Here is a 20,962-nt window from a genome sequence, read left to right on the forward strand (position 1 = left end):
CTCGTATTTCTGTGTGTTTATTATAATGTTTATGGTTAGGAACATTTGTGCAACGATTGTGCTTTTTTTCGCGAATGTGCTTTAGTTAAATCATCACCCGCTTGGCAAAGGTGAAATAGGCTGTGATTCGATGATAAATTAACAGGCACCGTTTTGATTATATGCAACCCAGGACAAGCTAGTTAACCTAGTAATATCATCAACCATGTGTAGTTAACTAGTGATTATGTGAAGATTGTTTTTTTAAAGATAAGTTTAATGCAAGCTAGCAACTTACCTTGGCTCCTTGCAGCCACAAGGTCCTTTTGGTGCTGCACTCGAGTAACAGATGGTCAGCCTGCCACGCAGTCTCCTTGTGGATTGCAATGTAATCGGCCATAATCTGCGTCCAAAAAGGCTGATTACCAGTTGTTATGAGAACTTGAAATCGGCCCTAATTAATCGGCCATGCCGATTAATCGGTTGACCTCTATTCAAAACCCCACCAAACCAGCTTTGTTGTGTAGGATCAGGGTTGTAAATGGGAGAGCAATGGAGGTTTGAGCTTTGGCTGTAAAAGGCTAGTAGTTTTGTTATTCTCTCATTTTGCTATTAGCACACAGAACAACAAACCAGGTTCTATAGTAGGTAGGCTATGTAGTGGAAATGATGTGCCGTGACCTGTTTCTATTGATCTGATATGAAGGATGACACCGTCATGGAATGTTTTACTTCTTCCCTTTCCAGACCAAATGGCTGAGGTGAGCCTCTGTACTGACTGAGCCTCTACTGTCTATGACAGACCTACTTGGCATGGGTCTTTCATCACATCAAACTGTTGAGTTTTGCGAGTGGGCTCGAATCTTCAGTTCATTCATACATTTTTCTCCCTCCATGTCTCTGCTGTGAACTTGGCCTGATTGCATAACTTCATGCCTTAAGTGATTTAGCCGGCAACATAGATGCAAATGAACCCAGCCCATCATTAAGGCAGGTAGTCAGTGTAACCATAGTAACATACCTCGTCCCTGGTGCCAGTACTATAGATCAGGTGTTTCTGACCTTTGGAAACTCAACCCAAGGCCTCTTTAAGGAATGGAGTTATGGTCTCTTATCACATTTATTTATAAAGCCCTTTTTACATCCGTTTATGACACAAAGTGCTGTACAGAAACCCAGCCTAAAAGCCCAATCAGCAAGCAATGCAGATGTAGAAGCACGGTGGCTAGGAAAAACTCCCTAGAAAGTCAGGAACCTAGGAGGAAACCGAGAGGACAGGCTCTGAGGTGTGGCCTCGTCTGGCTGTGTTGGGTGGAGATTATAACAGTACATGGCCAAGATGTTCAAACGTTCATAGATGACCAGCAGGGTCAAATAATAATCACAGTGGTTGTAGAGGGTGCAACAGGTCAGCACCTCAGGAGTAAATGTCAGTTGGCTTGTCATAGCTGAGCAATCAGAGTTCGAGACAGCAGGTGCGGTAGAGAGAGCGAGAGAGTTGAAAACAGAAGGTCCGGGACAAAGTAGCACGTCTGGTGAACAGGTCAGGGTTCTATAAAGTCTGTACTATTGCTCTAAGGACATTTAGCCTACATAGTTAAGTCTACAGTGCACACACTACAGTTACAGTACCAGTATCTGATTTAGTTGTTACTGATAGGGTTAGATAATATTTGGGGAGTTGGCCTGATTCAGTATCAGTTTGATAGTTGTTTCCACAACAATGAATATTTTTATACCAGTGCCGAAGTCTGAATAGGCCTACATACAGATAGATGACACACAGGCTAGACAGAGGCCTATTCAATCAATATCAGTTATTTGCTTCTCTGTAGTGGATTAGAAATATTGACATTATTTTCACTCTGTCTGCAGTCATCTAGTGCTCTAAGCTATGAGTCCAGACAAAGGATTTGCTGTTGACTGAAGCATGAGGAGGTTTCATTTGTAATATATGCAATTATTTATTCTCTATGATTGCCTTGGCCAAGCCCATCCCTGGTTGCTCATTAGGTAGCTTTATTAAGGGAAACTTTGACCCATATTAAACCAGCACTCTCCCTAGTCCCAACCCTGTGACATAAAAGGAAATATTATAGACTACAGTCTGTTTTTTTCTGTTGTCATTGAGGGCCATTGATTGGCAATTTTTATACACAGAAACATTATGGTTCTCTGTTCTATAGATGGAATAGTGGGACATTTTGCCTCACCCATGGGATGAGCATTCAGCATTCACTGCAGCGTCAATAATTCACTGTCTCTATGTTGTAACTTTAATGGGTTACAGAGGTAATGTTTAAGTTAATTCATTGAGCTGTATCTAAAGATATTTTCTTTTAGAGTTGTTTACATATGTAATTGTATTAGAATTTGTGTGTTGGAGATTGAGAGAACTACATACATATTTTTGTTGTATTGTTAGTATTGGATTACGCTATTGACTGCAAGTTCCAATAGAGTAGAAGTAGAGAAAGAACGAGACTGTTATGTACAAGTGATAAGTGATTATCCTGACTTTCGCTAGCAACTTTCTTTTATAGTTTTGTTAAATGTAACGTGAACAAGTAGTATTACTAAAAGAAGCTTTCATTTCAAACCCGACATCCCTAGTCATTACTTTGAAGATGGAGTATAGAATAACTATGGCCATGGATCATGTATAGCTTTTACTAATCCTGCGTCTCCCCTGTGTTGCTATTCCTCCTGTACCGATGCTGAAACTTAACTAGTGCTTTTAAGAGACAGTGGGATAAGCAGCTTGTGGCCTCCAGACTCTGCCTGGATCCCAAATGGCACCCTATTCCCTACATACTGTAGTGCACTACTTTTGACCTGGCCCATAGTTTTGTACACTATATAGGGAATAAGGTGCCGTTTGGGACTCTGAGTGTGTGTGTGTCTGCTTGGGCCTAATGTTGTTACCCAAGCTAGCTGTGTGAAAGAGAGGCCACCACTGTTTTCCTGCCAGTTCCATTTGGCTCCAGTCATTGCCTCAGTGTTTTCCATGTTCACGTTGGCTAGATAAGATGGATGGGATCTTGGGAAATGGGAACTCCTGGTTCTCAGTGTGTCTCTGACTTGCTATCTGAGTGTCTTCAGACCGTTTGACATTATGGGGTATTGTGAGGCTTGTGAGGCTTCCTCTCTATTCATTGTCTGGTGGCTGTGGAGTGTCGCTGTGGAGTGTCTATGTTGAGTCCTAAATGGTACCCTATTCCCTAATATAGTGCGCTACCCTATGGGCCCTGGTCAAAAGTAATGCACTAGAAATGGAATAGGGTGCCATTTGGGACGCATACTTTGTGTGGTATGTGCACATTGAATAATCAGTGGTGTATCTGTGTCTGGACGACATCACACAGCAGAGAGATTACTGTACGCCTGTAAAGAGAAGATTGTGAGAACGAGATTTCGGCTGTCTGTGTAGCACTCGAGGGACTGGCCGTAGGGGGATGTTGTCTTAGGTTTTAGTTGACTGCACAGACTGGGTCCTAGTAAAGGTTCCTTTTCAGTGTGTGGAATCCTTAGTTGAGATCCATGCGATTTGCTCAAACTTTTGAGTAGGCCTAAATTATGGAAATGTCAATGGGAGATAGGCTACGATTTATGCCAAAGTGATGATGATAGCTCATAGTGATGGGGGGATTGATACAGTTACATATCGTAATATTATTTTAGACAATATTATACCGATACTTTGACTAAAAGTATAGATTTGTTTAAATATGATTTATTCATTATTATTGTTAGGTATTAACTCAGATGTTGTTCATCCTATAGCTTCGTCTCCATCTTCTTTTTAAATAGTGAGCCAACATCAGCAGACATATAGTGAGCAATATGTTTTGGAACATTAAATCGCAAATAAAATCACAGTATCGAATCGCAATACATATAGAATCATGACAATCACAATGTATATCTTACCGGCACCTACAGTTCCTTCAGAAAGTATTCACACCCCTTGACTTTTGATGTTTTTGATTTACATTTAGATTCTGTGTCACTGGCCTACACACAATACCCCATAATGTCAAAGTTGAATTATGTTTTTAGAAATTTGTACAAATTAATAAAAAATGAGAAGCTGAAATATGTTGAATCAATAAGTATTCAACTCCTTTGTTACGGCAAGCCTAAATGCGTTCAGGAGTAAAAATGTGCTCAACAAGTCACATAATAAGTTGCATGAACTCACTCTGTGTGTAATAATAGTGTTTAACATGATTTTTTTAAATGACAACCAGATCTCTGTACCCCACACACACTGGGATGTTCAAAACATTAAGAACACCTGCTCTTTCCATGACAGACTGACCAGGTGAATCCAGGTGAAAGCTATGATCTCTTATTGATGTCACTTGTTAAATCCACTTCAATCAGTGTATATGAAGAGGAGGAGACAGGTTCTTAAAGGATTTTTAAGCCTTGAGACAACTGAGACATGGATTGTGTATGTGTGCCATTGAGGGTGAATGGGCAAGACAAGAGATTTAAGTGCATTTGGACAGGGTATGGTAGTAGGTGCCACTGGTTTAAATGTGTGTCCAGAGCTGCAACGTTGCTGGGTTGTTCACGCTCAACAATTTCCCTTGTGTATCAAGAAGGGTCCACCACCCAAAGGACATCCAGCCAACTTGACACAGATTTGGGAAGCATTCCAGTCAACATGGGCCAGCATCCCTGTGGAACGCTTTCGACACCTTGTATAGCCCATGCCCCAACGAATTGAGGCTGTTCTGTGGTCATAAAGGTGGGGTGCAACTCAATATTAGGATGGTATCCTTAATGTTTTGTACACTCAGTATAAAATGATTTAAACACCAATTCAACCACAAAGACCAGGGAGGTTTTCCAATGCCTTGCAAAGAAGAGCACGTATTGGTAGATGGCTAAAATAAAAAAAGCTAACATTAAAAATCCCTTTGAGCATGGTGACATTCTTAATTACACTTTGGATGGTGTATTAATACACCAAGTCACTACAAAGATTACAGGCGTCCTTCCTAACTCAGTTGCCGGAGAGGAAGGAAAGCGCTCAGGGATTTTGCAATGAGGCCAATGGTCACTTTAAAACAGTTACAGAGTTTGATGGCTGTGATAGAACTGAGGATGGATCAACAACATTGTAGTGAATCCACAATAATGACTTAAATGACGGAGTGAAAAGAAGACACCTGTACAGAATAAAAGTATTCAAAACATGCATCCTATTTGCAATAAAGCACTAAAGTAAAACTGCAAAAAAAATGTGGGAAAGTAAGGAGCTTTATAAAGCGGTATGTTTGGGGCAAATCCAACACATCACTGAGTACCACTCTTCATATCTTCAAGCATGGTGGTGGCTGCATCATGTTATGGGTATGCTTTTCCTAGTAGAAAATCTGGTTCTGTCTACTTTCCAACAGACACTGGGAGACATTCACCTTTCAGCAGGACAATAAGATGATTAAAAAAATATATATATACATACACACAGTACCATTCAACAGTTTGGACACACCTACTCATTCAAAACTATGGAATCATGTAGTAACCAAAAAAGTGTTTAACAAATCAAAATATATTTATATTTGAGATTCTTCACAGAAGCCACCCTTTGGCTTCATATGTGTTATTTCATAGTTTTGATGTCTTTACTATTATTCTGCAATGTAGAAAATAGTTTTTGTTTTTTTAAATACAGATAAACCCTTGAATGAGTAGGTGTGTGTGTATATGAGAACGGACCACCTGCAGTACCTCCACGGATCGTAGTTTGAGAACACGTGACCTTCTCTATACTTAGCTTGAAATGGTGCTCAATCCATTAGGGGCTACAATTTTTTGTGTTTTAAAGATACATTTAATTAGATAACAATCGATGTTGTGTATGCACTGCACTTACAGTTGAAGCCGTAAGTTTACATACACCTTAGCCAAATACATTTAAACTCAGTTTTTCACAATTCCTGATATTTAATCCTAGTACAAATTCCCTGTCTTAGGCCAGTTAGGATCACCACTTTATTTAAAAAATGTGAAATGTCAGAATAATAGTAGAGAGAATTATTTATTTTAGCTTTTATTTCTTTCATCACATTCCCAGTGGGTCAGAAGTTTACATACACTAAATTAGTATTTGGTAGCATTGCCTTTAAATTGTTTAACTTGGGTCAAAAGTTTCGGGTAGCCTTCCACAAGCTTCCCACATTCCTCCTGACAGAGCTGGTGTAACTGAGTCAGGTTTGTAGGCCTCGTTGCTCGCACACGCTTTTTCAGTTCTGCCCACACATTTTCTATCCTTGCTCCCAAGGATGAACCAGACTTGTGGAGGTCTACAATTTTTTTTCTGAGGTCTTGGCTGATTTCTTTTGATTTTCCCATGATGTCAAGCGAAGAGGTACTGAGTTTGAAGGTAGGCTTTGAAATACATCCACAGGTACACCTCCAATTGACTCAAATGATGCCAATTAGCCTATCAGAAGCTTCTAAAGCCATGACATTTTCTGGAATTTTCCAAGCTGTTTAAAGGCACAGTCAACTTAGTGTATGTGAACTTCTGACCCACTGGAATTGTGATACAGTGAAATAATCTGTCTGTAAACAATTGTTGGAAAAATTACTTGTGTCATGCACAAAGTAGATGTCCTAACCGACTTGCCAAAACTATAGTTTGTTCACAAGAAATTTGTGAAGTAGTTGAAAAACGAGTTTTAATGATTCCAACCTAAGTGTATGTTAACTTTCGACTTCAACTGTATAAACAACTGTATGAAATAGGAATAAGGCCTATAGGGAGGAATCGATGTGATACATATGCCTAGTTTGCCACAGGACCTGTAGAATTTGTCCAATGTTTATCTTAAGTGGCAGAGTCCCTCTGAAAAAAGTTTATTGGCATTCGACTTCGACTTGAAGAAGAGGATTCTTGTCAATCTTTAAGCTGTGTTACAGGGTTGTAGGTTGAAGTTATGCTTTGGATTCACCGCATCTGCCGACCTCATCAAAACCAAGTTCACTGAACTGGGAGGGAGTTTACGCAATGGAGTCTCTAGGAACAGAAGGGAAGGGATTCCTGTCCTCTTCAATAGCAACAAGCTGGTAATCTGCTGATCCTTTTACTCCTAGTTTGGGCAAGGCTTGGCTGCAGGAGAGTGATGCCTCAGCTTTTGTACAGTCACATACTGGGTCACATTCACCCACTGGGCACACAAACTGGAGAAATGTTGTTGAATGGAAAACATGAGCAGTCATACAGGCCATGTTCAGGTGCTGTTGTTGGCTACCTCCTGTGTTTTTAACCATTTACTCACGTCTGGTGGCCACTGCTCACTAACACGACCCTAGTAGGCTTTACCTTCCTAGACCAGACTGGCTGGCACCAGGATCAGGAACCTACTCCTGCTGAGCCTCTGTCAGCTCCAGTTAACAGGGCATGGATGAAAGCCCTATTTCTGACCTGTAGTCGGGAACCCCATCTGTGGCAGGAACCATCACAGAGTCACCATCACAGAACCCTAGAGTTAGAATGAGTATACCAGTCAAATTGTGATGTCAGAGGTTCCAATCCCATTCTACTCATTCTATGGATGCAACCCTGACTGAGGAGAAAAATTAACATCTGTTGTGGGAGCATGACAGTGAAAATTGAATGGCACTACATATTTATAACGTGTCCGCAAGGTCTTAACTTAAATTATTAAGCCTGTAGTTTGAAAACCTGTTTTGTCAAGTTGGATAATCCTCACTCGCAAAACTGACAGTTACGATTGTGGTGTACAGACCATATCCTAGGCCTAGCCGACACACCCTTCAGGGCAGGGAAGCCATAATCTTATAGTCAGTCTCCCTCTGGGACACAAGTCATGTCTCGACAAACTAACTCCAACTGATTCTGACTCCATGATGCAAGTTCTAGTTACTTAGCATGATATATGGCATTAAAGTACACTACAGTACTAGTCTGTGGAGTAGGCCCCTCCCACTTTAAGCTCACTCATTACATTTTGCTGGCTGTAATTATTACTTATCAGATGTTCTATAAATATCCACCAACCAAAGTCATACCGTATAAAATCACAACAGCTATGATTAAAACAGGACGTTTCGGTACAGTTTTATGAATGCCATCAGGGAATTTGTTCGTTTGACATGGTGTAATATTTTTGTGTCTAAAATGTAATTATGTGTAAATATTGATATAATAACCATCAAATCGAAGTAAACTTGGAGTTACGCTATGATATGGTGTGTGGTCCTTCACCAACGACAAGACGATAATTCAGGAAACCATTCCGTTTATTAGGCTACAGATTAAATAAATGATGATGAACTTCCCCCAGGTGGTGAAAGTGCACAGTGATGATGCTCCTTTCCAATAAATATCGAGGGTCTTATTCTGGTGACATGATCGATGCTTGACTGCTGTTTGACAAATAGAAATATGTTTGCTGTTATCCATAATAATCTCATGTAAACTAGCCTACCCTCACAGCCTATCTGCACTGTATCTGCCAGCTGTTGGTTAGAGTGCAGGTGTCAAGACCAGACTAGGCACATTTGCTATTTAACACAACAGTTTTTGTGACAAAACTATCGATTTAGAGTTGAAAATATGATGGAATCACATTGAATTTTGTATTTTTATTTGGTACATGAAAAAGTGTGTTTTTTGTGGGCTAGGTCATCACGTACTGATTTTTATCCGCAAAATATCAGTTTGGTGAAAAACAATGTACATATTTTCTTCATGCAGATTTTTGAATATTTGCATGATAATCTGTTGTTTTGCCTAGACAGGATGAGGGACAGGAAATGCTAGTTAATTCTGTTAATATGCTACATTTATAGAACTAAGCATAAGCTAAAAATGCTGACTGTCATAGTACTTGAAAGAGACTGAAGCAGATTCAAAAGGCTTTGAAGGCTCAGCTCTTTGGAGTTTAGTTCTTCTTCAGTGCTGCCTCCGGGCCCATTGTTTCTAAACATATCACAAGGTTTTGTTTCACTCTTCACCACGTGACTTTCCTTTACTATGACAGTGAGCTGTCAGTGCGTGGCAGACAGTCCGAACACCACTATAACAATCCTCTGTTTGTCCCAGCCGTGGCAGAGCGAGGAGGGGGCCCAACATGCATAACTCACAACCCATTATCAACTATTTTGATTTGACATCCTCTGCTGGGGAAGCAGTGGCTTTCTTTAGAATAGATAGGATACAGTCTGCCTTTCCTAATCATCTTCAGAAACATCCAATACACTTAAACCAGCAGCTGCTATTGGTCTGAACATCCATATTAATACCATTTGGTTTACTGTCTTCGCTGAAATATCCCGACCCTCCCAGCCAACACACATAGACACTCCCACCCCTTGGCTTTCGTGTCGGCTTTCGTGTCGAGAACAGTCTAAGCTGTTCTCTTCCCATATTTCCCTTCAGCAGTTTGTCAGATTGTAGAGTGAGAGAGAAAAAATACCTTTAGAAACAGACTCACTCTGGGGCAGCTGGCACCATGATCCCCAATCACACTACACTCTCTGATGCAACTGGTTGGTTATGCTGGGTTAGCTTTAGATCTGCATCAAGTAGTCCATGTTGTTGCTGCTGTACAATACTTTTAGATTGGCTACTCCCTAAGGTAAAGGAACAACAAATCAACTCTTCCCAGGTCCCACTATGTTCCATTCAAGGAACAACAAATCAACCCTTCCCAGGTCCCACTATGTTCCATTCAAGGAACAACAAATCAACTCTTCCCAGGTCCCACTATGTTCCATTCAAGGAACAGCAAATCAACTCTTCCCAGGTCCCACTATGTTCCATTCAAGGAACAACAAATCAACTCTTCCCAGGTCCCACTATGTTCCATTCAAGGAACAACAAATCAACTCTTCCCAGGTCCCACTATGTTCCATTCAAGGAACAACAAATCAACCCTTCCCAGGTCCCACTATGTTCCATTCAAGGAACAACAAATCAACCCTTCCCAGGTCCCACTATGTTCCATTCAAGGAACAACAAATCAACCCTTCCCAGGTCCCACTATGTTCCATTAAAGGAACAACAACTCAACCCTTCCCAGGTCCCACTATGTTCCATTCAAGGAACAACAAATCAACCCTTCCCAGGTCCCACTATGTTCCATTCAAGGAACAACAAATCAACTCTTCCCAGGTCCCACTATGTTCCATTCAAGGAACAACAAATCAACCCTTCCCTCAACCCTTCCCAGGTCCCACTATGTTCCATTCAAGGAACAACAAATCAACCCTTCCCAGGTCCCACTATGTTCCATTAAAGGAACAACAAATCAACCCTTCCCAGGTCCCACTATGTTCCATGCTTTCTATGTTGTATTCATGGAGTACCCGTATGTTATTTATTTTTGCACTTTTGCACCCCAGTATCTCTTACTTGCATATCATCTTCTGCACATCTATCACTCCAGTGTTAATACTAAATTGTAATTATTTCTCCACTATGGCCTATTTATTGCCTTACCTCCCTAATTCTGCTACATTTGCACACACTACATCATACATTTTTCTATTGTGTTATTGACTGTACGTTTGTTTATGTGTAACTCTGTGTTGTTGATTTTGTCGCACTGCTTTGCTTTATCTTGGCCAGGTCGCAGTTGTAAATGAGAACTTGTTCTCAACTGGCCTACCTGGTTAAATAAAGGGGAAATAAAATAAAAAAATTAACAAACAAAAGCATTGTGCATTGCTCAAGTTCTGCTGCATGTCAGAACAAACGACGATTCTTGATGTTTCATAGTCAATTTTTTTTGCATATGTAAATTGCAAAAGATGTGGTACATGAGCTAGTAAGCAAATACCTCCTTATTACGCAGGTGTGCTCAGCTAGCACGTCACGCAAAAAAAATCCCTTTCTGGTGAAAATGACTTCTATGTTTCCCAGGCGTTTGGCTGGGCACTGAGCTGGAGTTACCATGTACAGTAGCAATACATCACAGCAGGACCTTGGCTGAGTCCTAAATGGTATCCTATTCCCTATACAGTACACTACATAGAGAATAGGGTGCCATTTGGGATTATGGCCCTTGTCACAAGGCCAATCAAACAAATGTGTGTGCCCTTTCCTCTGCCCAGTGATTGGAAACACATTTCCTTCAAATGCATATTGCTCAAACTATATCAGATGTGCCATAGTGCCTACATTAGTTATTGAGCAATAGTGTGAGTTGTGAAGATGGACTGGCACACCTAAAGTGCCTCAAAAGTGGCAATCTTTGAGTTGATTGCCTGGATCAAGAGAAGTAGCAACTCCTAGCCTACTCTCTCCAGAACGGCATGTGGTAATCGCATGATCAGGCGTGATTCTGTATTACTGTATTACCATCATATAAACCACCATATATTTTCTGTATAGTGCACTACCTTTGACCAGGGCTATTGGGCTCTGGTCAAAATAATATTTGATTTGATGGTGGACTTCAGGAAACAGCAGAGGGAGCACGCCCCTATCCACATCGACGGGGCCGCAGTGGAGAAGGTGGAAAGCTTCAAGTTCCTTGGCGTACACATCACTGAAATGGTCCACTCACGCAGATAGAGTGGTGAAGGTGCAACAGCGCCTCTTCAACCTCAGGAGGCTGAAGAAATTTGGTTTGTCACCTAAAACACTCACAAACTTTCACAGATGCACATTTGAGAGTATCTTGTCAGGCTGTATCACCGCCTAGTATGGCAATTGCACCGCCCGCAACCGCAGGGCTCTCCAGAGGGTGGTGACGTCTGCCTAACGCATCGCCGGGGGCCAACTACCTGCCCTCCAGGACACCTACAGCACCCAATGTCACAGGAAGGCCAAGAAGATCATCAAGGACATCAACCACCCGAGCCACAGCCTGTTCACCCCACTACCATCCAGAAGGTGAGGTCAGTACAGGTGCATCAAAGCTGGGACCGAGAGACTGAAAAACAGGCCTTCAGACTGTTAAATAGCCATCACTAGCCGGCTTCCACCAGGTTCTGTAACCCTGCGCCTTAGAGGCTGCTGCCCTATATACATAGACATGGAATCACTGGCCACTTTAATAATGGAACACTAGTCTTCAATTTGCTTACCATCCCAATAGATCCACAGATGACGCAATGCACACTTCCCTATCCCATCTGAACAAGAGGAATACCTATGTAAGAATGAATAGTTAATAATAACATTAATTAATAACATTAATAATGTTTACATACTGCTTTACTCATCTCATGTATATACTGTATTCTATTCTACTTTATTTTAGTCAATGCCACTGACATTGCTCAATCTAATATTTATATATTTCTTAATTACATTCTTTTACTTTTAGATTTGTGTGTATTGTTGTGAATTGTTAGATACTACTGCACTGTTGGAGCTAGGAACACAAGCATTCAACTACACCCGCAATAACATCTGCTAAATATGTGTATGTGACAGGTAAAATGTGATTTGAGTTGAAGCTGCGCTGTCAGATGTTCAGATGCAGAGTGTTGGCTGCTGTGGGTGGTTGTCAGGATCAGTCTTGCCTCTCTTTGTTCTGCTCTGCATGGCTCGCCAAGGCAGTTCTAGTATCACATGTGGATAATGTGAATCGAGTAGACTACTGCTTTAAGGGTGGGTGGGAACACTGTTTGCATCCAAATATTTACTTGTGGCCTAGTAATAGTAGTTATTCTAGTCATCTTGAAATGCAAACTGGATTGCATTCAGTTTCTACTGAACTAAGACCACCACCACACCTTGAATGACGGAATGGAAATGTCCTAAGGTAATATCTAACTGGGTTAATCTGATAAGCGACCCGTGACTGTGTCATCAGGAAGCCAGGAGGGATTTTGAGTATTGACCTCATATCCTGATCCACAGGAGGTTGGTGGCACCTTAATTGGGGAGGAGTGGCATCAAATATGTAAAACACATGGTTTGATGCCATTCCATTTGGCTCCGTTCCAGCCATTATTATGAGCCTTTCTCCCCTCAGCAGCCTCCACTGATCCTGATGTGTTTTCAGGAATGATGCTTTGACAAACTAATTCAAATAATCCTGCATCATCAGTGCTGATGTCACGTGTCTTAGTATCGGGAATAGTTCCCACTCCTCAATAGAGACTGGTCAGAGTGACGTTAGCCATGTGCCGTACCGTTATTGGCCAGGTGTAGTGAGATATTATGGACAGATAATAGAGAATACCTAGTAAACAGTCACCACTAGCTGCTAGCCAGCCTCCGCCGGCCTCCTAGTCACCACTAGCGGCCTGGCCCTGAACCTTAGTCACTGTTACTCGCTGGCTACCACCCGGTACTCTATCCTGCACCTTAGAGACTGCTGCCCTATGTACATAGTCATTAAACACTGGTCACTTTTAATAATATTCATACTGTTTGATCACATTATATGTATACACTGTATTCTAGTCATGACTCATCAAATACAGTATAACTACTGCTTTACACACCTTTTCTATTCATATAGAATTCATGCCGTCTATACACACCATTATATTCTGAGTGTACAAAACATTAAGAACACCTTCCTGATATTGAGTTGAACCCCTTTTGCCCTCAGAACAGCCTCAATTTGTTAGTGCATGGACTCTACAAGGTGTCAAAAGCGTTCCACGGCCATGCAATCTCCATAGACAAACATTGGCAGTAGACTGGCCTTACTTAAAAGCTCAGTGACTTTCAATGTAGCACCGTCATAGGATGCCACCTTTCCAACAAGTGAGTTCGTCAAATTTATGCCCTGCTAGAGCTCCCTGGGTCAACTGTAAGTACTGTTATTGTGAAGTAGAAACGTCTAGGAGCAACAACTTTCATGCCGTGATATGGTGGGCCACACAAGCTCATAGAACGGGACCGCCAAGTGATGTAGCACGTAAAAATCGTCTGTCCTCGGTTACAACACTGACTACAGAGTTCCAAACTGCTTCTGGAAGCAACGTCAGCACAAAAACTGTTCGTCAGTAGCTTCATGAAATAGGTTTCCATGGCCGAGCAGCTGCACACAAGCCTAAGATCACCATGCGCAATGCCAAGCATCAGCTGGAGTGGTGTAAAGCTCGCCACCATTGGACTCTGGAGGAGTGGAAACGCATTCTCTGGAGTGATGAATCATGCTTCACCATCTGGCAGTCTGACGGACAATTCTGGGTTTGGCTGATGCCAGGAGAATGCTACCTTCCCCAATGCATAGTGTCATCTGTAAAGTTGGAATAATGGTCTGGGGCTGTTTTTCATGGTTCGTGCTAGGTCCCTTAGTTCCAGTGAAGGGAAATCTTAACGCTACAGCATACAATTACATTCTAGACAATTCTGTGCTTCCAACTTTGTGCCAACAGTTTAGGGAAGGCCCCTTCCTGTTTCAGCATGACAATGTCCCCATGCACAAAGCGAGGTCCATGCATAAATGGTTTGTCGAGATGTGTTGAAGAACTTGACTGGCCTGCACAGAGCCCTAACCTCAACCCCATCGAACACCTTTGGGATGAATTGGAACGCCGACTGCGAGCTGTTGTGGAAAATCTTGAGTGAAATATTTGCACAGATACCGGAACTTGTGAATTCAATTTAGACTTTATTACAAACTTAACAGAGCCAAGCCCTTCCATGGAAAAGACTAAATTCTCTAATCACAGAGTTCTGACTTTATAGTTTTTCCCGTCTTTACATTGCACATATAGTCACTCCTTGTATGTACACGAACAACTCCTATTTGCCTTATAGTTTTCCGATCTTTGCGTTACGTATAGAATCCCCTCCCTCTATACGAAATTAACTCCTCTTGACCTTTCTCCACCATTATCTTTCCATCTCAGTTCTTGCTTGTTAACGCCCACATCTGACAGCTGTATAGGTTATAATGGTAGCAGGCCCTGTTCATATATGTTCCATTCCTTATATAGGCACTCTGTCTTAGCACTTCAAAGTGGACAGTCTAAATACTGCCTGCTAATATTGGAGTCATGAGTTTTGCGTGAGTTTCACTACCACAGAGCCAAGCCTAATCGTCCAACATCAGTGCCCGACCTCACTAATGCTCTCTGACATTGCTCGTTCTGAAATTTCTTAATTTCTTTATTTTTACTTTTTGGATCATGTGTGTATTGTTTTGTATTACTCCACTGTTGGAACTAGAAACACAAGCATTTCGCTGCACCTGCAATAACATCTGCAAGTCTGTGTACGTGACCAATAAACTTTGATTTGATAGTATATTCAGATGGAATTACACTTCAGAATGAGGATGTGATGTGTAGTACTTACATTGGCTGGTGATTTTTACAGCCCAGCCAATAAGTTACTAGCAACCTTTGACCTATGCTTTTGCTACACCTGCTTGGATAAAGGGACATTCCTGGAATCTTAGTGAGAGCCTTCTATGCTGCTGACGCATGGAGAGTTCCATGTTTGAATGGATGATGTGATATTTAGGGTATTATTGAATTTTACTTATTTTAGGATGATGTGAAAAGCAAAGACCCAGTCAGCTCTTGGCACAGTGCTGAATTGTTGTAGAGGTTATTATGATTGACGGTCCACATTCAAAACTCTCCAGCTTAATGAAGTTTGTTCCACTTTGATTACCAGCCAAAAATAACTTTAAGATTGCAGGCAAGCACCCATGTAGGCTAGTTGTTTCGTTTGTTGTTGTGGCCAGTAACATTGTGAATAGGCCTAGACATCATTTGGTTGGCTTTACTAGTTTTCCTCTGCTTATAACAAGAAAATATGTTCCATTATTATTTATGATCTCAACCCTTTTAGTAGGTTAATAGGATCAGCACACCCCTTAGTGACGTGAAAGCAGCTTAAACACAACCAGGCCTATTAGTTTGTCAATTCTGGAAACACAGTCTGTACTAAGGCTCATTGTCAGTGCCAAGTTGATCAGGCCCTAGCTATTCCATTGTTTCACAAGAGGGAAACCCCCTGTGGAGTTACTGAACAAACTAGGCTTAGTCTGACATTTCACTCATTGAGTTTGTTTGCTTTTAATATTAGCATAGTTATTTGTGTTAGTGGCACCTGTATTTTAATGTGGCGCGTTTGTGTGGGGAGAGAATAACATGCTGACCAGACCGGACACGTCGCGTGCAAAATACATTTTGAAATCCATGTTATTCAATTATTGCACCCACACTGCTTGCGCGCGCCAACGAGCGTCTGCGACACCAAGGGTTAAAATAGATGTCGTTCCTATTTCTGACGCAGATCGCGCTGCAAGTCCTGCCTCTCCCATCTCCTCATTGGTTTATAGAAGCAGGTACCCACGTGCCATCTCCTCATTGGTTATACCCACGTGGGTGATAGAAAGACGAACTGTTTTGCCGGTAGTCGTGGTAATACAATGAAAGTTTAGATGCGATCACCGTATAATTTAAACGATGAAAAATCTGGAAGGAGGAGAGATGACTAGAAACGATTCGGTTGGCCATTTTATGTGTGGATTAATTGTCGGAGTAGAGATCCTTGTGCATTTCAGGTAAAATAACAACTCAATGTTTATATCCCAGGACAAATTAGCTAGCAACAGCAAGCTAGCTAAATAGGACAAATTAACGTTAGCTAGCAAGTGCAAGCTAACAAGCTAAATGACCATACATGTTTAATGCTTTTCGACCTGTCCCCAAATTAATGTCATTGGTGCAGAGTTTGTTTTGATATTTTAACCTGCGTGTCGTGATCGCGTTTGGTGTGGGGGGGCAAAATACATTTATGCACGATAGCGCACGCGCACAGCCGGTTTGGGCAAGGTGTAAGGCGATTGTGGTGCATAGTAAGCGATTCCCAAAGCATGACCTGAATAATTGATAATTGAGCATTGAGAATCACCCTTGAACCCAGGCTGTGTCAATCAATCAAATGTATTTATAAAGCCATTTTTACATCAGCTGATGTCACAAAGTGCTATATAGAAACCCAGCCTAAAACCCCAAACAGCAAGCAATGCAGATGTAGAAGCAAGCAATGCAGACGTAGAAGCAAGCAATGCAGACGTAGAAGCAAGCAATGCAGACGTAGAAGCAAGCAATGCAGACGTAGAAGCAAGCAATGCAGACGTAGAAGCAAGCAATGCAGACGTAGAAGCAAGCAATGCAGACGTAGAAGCAAGCAATGCAGACGTAGAAGCAAGCAATGCAGACGTAGAAGCAAGCAATGCAGACGTAGAAGCAAGCAATGCAGATGTAGAAGCACAGTGGCTGGGAAAACCTCCCTAGAAAAGCAGGAACCTAGGAAGAAATCTAGAGAGTAACCAGGCTCTGAGGCACTCAAGTGAAGCATAGATGGCCAGCAGGGTCAAATAATAATCAGTGGTTGTAGAGGGTGCAACAGGTCAGCACCTCCGGAGTAAATGTCAGTTGGTTTTTCATAGCTGAGCGTTCAGAGTTTGAGACCACAGGTGTGGTAGAGAGAGTCAAAAACAGCAGATCTGGGACAAGGTAGCACGTCCGGTGAACAGGTCAGGGTTCCATAGCCGCAGGCAGATCAGTTGAAACTGGAGCAACAGCATGACCAGGTGGACTGGGGACAGCAAGGAGTCATCAGGCCAGGTAGTCCTGAGCCATGGTCCCAGGGCTCAGGTTCTTCGGGAGGGAGAGAATTAGAGGAAGCATACTTAAATTCACACAGGACACCTGATAAGACAGGAGAAATACTCCAGATATAACAGACTGACCCTAATCCCCGACACAAACTATTGCAGAATAAATACTGGAGGCTGACACAGGAGGGGTCGGGAGATACTGTGGCCCCGTCCAATGATACCCTCGGACAGGGCCAACTAGGCAGGATATAACCCCACCCACTTTGCCAAAGCACAGCCCCCACGCCACTAGAGGGATATCTTCAACCACCAACTTAATACCCTGAGACAAGGCCGAGTATAGCCCACAAAGATCTCCCCCACGGCACGAACCCGAGGGGGGCGCCAAACCCGGACAGGAAGATCACGTCAGTGACTCAACCCACTCAAGTGACGCACCCCTCCTAAGGACGGGGTGGAAGAGCACCAGTAAGCCAGTGACTCAGCCCCCGTAATAGGGTTAGGGGCAGAGAATCCCGGTGGAGAGAGGGGAACCGGCCAGGCAGAGACAGCAAGGGTGTTTCGTCGCTCCAGTGCCTTTCCTTTCACCTTCACACCTCTGGGCCAGACTAAACTCAGTCATAGGATCTACTGAAGAGATGAGTCTTCAATAAAGACTTAAAGGTTGAGACCGAGTTTGCGTCTCTCACATGGATCGGCAGACCATTCCATAAATATGGAGGTCTATAGGAGAAAGCCCTGCCTCCAGCTGTTTGCTTAGAAATTCTAGGGACAGTAAGGAGGCCTGCATCTCGTAACCGTAGTGTATGTTTAGCTATGTACGGCAGTACGACCAAATCGGAGAGATGGGTAGGAGCAAGCCCATGTCATAGGTTAGCAGTAAAACCTTGAAATCCGCCCTAGCCTTAATAGGAAGACAATGTAGAGGCTAACACTGGAGTAATATGATCAAATTTTTTGGGTTCTAGTTTCTAGCAGCCATGTTTAGCACTAACTGAAGTTTACTTAGTGCTTTATCCGGGTAGCTGGAAAGTAGAGTATTGCAGTAGTCTCATCTAGAAGTGACAAAAGCATGGATTAACTTTTCTGCATCATTTTTGGGCAGAAAGTTTCATATTTTTGTGTTACGAAGATGGAAAAAAGCTGTCCTTGAAACAGTCTTGATATGTTCGTCAAAAGAGAGATCATGGTCCAGAGTAACGCCGAGGTCCTTCAGTTTTATTTGAGATGACTGTACAACCATCAAGATTAATTGTCAGATCCAACAGAAGATCTCTTTGTTTCTTGGAACCTAGAACTAGCAACTCTGTTTTGAGTTTAAAAGTAAAACATTTGCCACTATCTACTTCCTTATGTCTGAAACACAGTCTTCCAGGGAGGGCAATTTTGGGGCTTCACCATGTTTCATCGAAATGTACAGCTGTGTATCGTCCGCATAGCAGTGAAAGTTAATATTATGTTTTCGAATGACATCCCCAAGAGGTAAAATATATAGTGTAAACGATAGTGGTCCTAAAACAAAGCCTTGAGGAACACTGAAACTTACAGTTGATTTGTCAGAGGACAAACCATCCACAAAGACAAACTGATATCTTTCCGACAGATAAGATCTAACCCAGGCCAGAACTTGTCTGTGTAGACCAATTTGGGTTTCCAATCTTTCCAAAAGAATGTGGTGATCGATGGTGTCAAAAGCAGCACTAAGGTCTAGGAGTCTGGACACCCTAAGGTCCTGGGACCTGGACAAACTCTACAGATATGTGTCTCAGTTCTCGGTCAACAGACCCCTATCTGGAACAAACTCTGAATTGGAGAAACTTAAATGTGGGCATCCGGCTCCAGTGTGCCGCTAATGTTACGGCTGAGAATTGCCAGGCTCCTTAAGATACGATATTATCCCGATACTTAGTTGCTGATATGTATTGCGATTTGATACTGCGATTTATATTACGATTTAATGTTCCTAACATATTGCTCACTATATGTCTGCTGGAGAGAAACAAGAGAGCATGAGAAAGCTAGTTTTGATCAGTCAGGGAAATAAAAGTGCTGAAATCATGTTGGCTCACTATTTAAAAAGAAGATGGAGAACAAGCTATAGGATGGACAATTAGCAGAGTTTTGGTGCAGGTACAGCTGACTAGGGCTTTCTTACGGTATCAAGCAAGAACAAAATATTGTTTCGTGCTAGGGCAAAACAACTAAACATGCTTCCCTTGGGGTCCCCAGGACCGAGTTTGGGAAACGCTGCTCTATGGGGTCTTACGTCAGAGTTGTTTTGGCCCAGACTTAGGCCTACACATTGAAGTAGTTTGTGGCCTGTCTGATATACCTTTAGGCTATGTGTTTTTTATGTATCACAACACAACAGCCTGGGATGTCTGCAGATTTCCCTGAGGGGTTGTTAGGCTGCTCATTCTACTGTATTGTAATCTCACCACAGTAACAGGATCAGCTGGTGGTTGGACTCAACAACATGATTATTGGAGACTTGGTCACAGCAAGGCCCAGGAGAATGTGTTTAACCTGAATCTGCTGGTGTGCTGCTCATCTGCTTAGGGTAGGCTACAAATACTCTACAATTAGTGTCCACCCCAAATGCCCTGGGCAAAAGTAGTTCACTATAAAGGTAATAGGGTGCCATTTGTGTATACGTCTAGTGCCAGTGAAATTAATCAAACACCCTGAAAATAGGATTTAGAAATATAGGCTATTCAATTTTAAAGCATACTGGGAGTGAGTATTAACCATTCCATACACAGTTCTGCTTGATCTATTGTCTTCATATGTGTAGTGCTAGCCTGTACATTTTGTAATAACTTTGTAGGCTAATTGCCCTTTGGGGATAAAGGATTTTTTGTTGTTGTGTGAATTAAATGTGATAACTGTTTGATGGCTTTAGGAAAGGAACCAGCCTCTAATGGCCCTCTGTGTCTGTCCTCTTGTCTTGTAGTGTCATGGAGGATGGGAAGCCGGTGTGGGCGCCCCACCCAGGAGATGGGTTCCAGCTGGGGACCATAGTGGACATAGGAGCAGACAGCTTGACCATCGAGCCGCTGAAACAGGGGAACAAGGTGGGTGATCACACATGCATGTTCAAAAACAGACGTCCATGATCACTGTAATATTTTCCACCCAGAGAATTGACATAATGGTGTGGAGGCCACCAGTGAAACATCTACTTTAAAAACTGCAAGAGGCAGTTTTTAGATGGTACCCTATAGATCAAGGGTGCTCAACTCTTACCCTACGAAGTCCGGAACCTGATGGTTTTCTGTTCTACCTAATAATTAATTCCAATCTAAATCAGTCCCTGATTAGAGGGGGAACAATGAAAAAAAGCAGTGGAACTGGTTTTCGTGGACCAGAGTTGTGTTTGAGGGCTACAGATGGTACCTTGCAGATGGTACCCTGCAGATCAGGGATCACCAACTAGATTCAGA

At 42.2% G+C, this 20,962-nt stretch overlaps 1 protein-coding gene across 5 annotated transcripts in view; it reads left to right on the forward strand.

Moving 5' to 3' along the window:
- Positions 1-20,962, forward strand: part of LOC139556177 (unconventional myosin-VI-like) — a 124,054-nt gene that overhangs the window by 4,491 nt on the left and 98,601 nt on the right. For 4 of the 5 annotated variants that reach the window (XM_071369768.1, XM_071369771.1, XM_071369772.1 and 1 more), the window contains exon 2: positions 20,473-20,593. In XM_071369768.1, the coding sequence (XP_071225869.1) occupies positions 20,477-20,593 (117 nt within the window). In that variant the 5' untranslated portion in view covers positions 20,473-20,476. Of the gene's footprint in view, positions 1-19,981; positions 20,080-20,472; positions 20,594-20,962 lie in introns of those variants that run through there. The other variant, XM_071369769.1, reaches the window with a different exon arrangement.

This window comes from Salvelinus alpinus, chromosome 27 (assembly GCF_045679555.1).
Source record: "Salvelinus alpinus chromosome 27, SLU_Salpinus.1, whole genome shotgun sequence".
In the NCBI taxonomy this organism is placed as follows: Eukaryota; Metazoa; Chordata; class Actinopteri; order Salmoniformes; family Salmonidae; genus Salvelinus; species Salvelinus alpinus.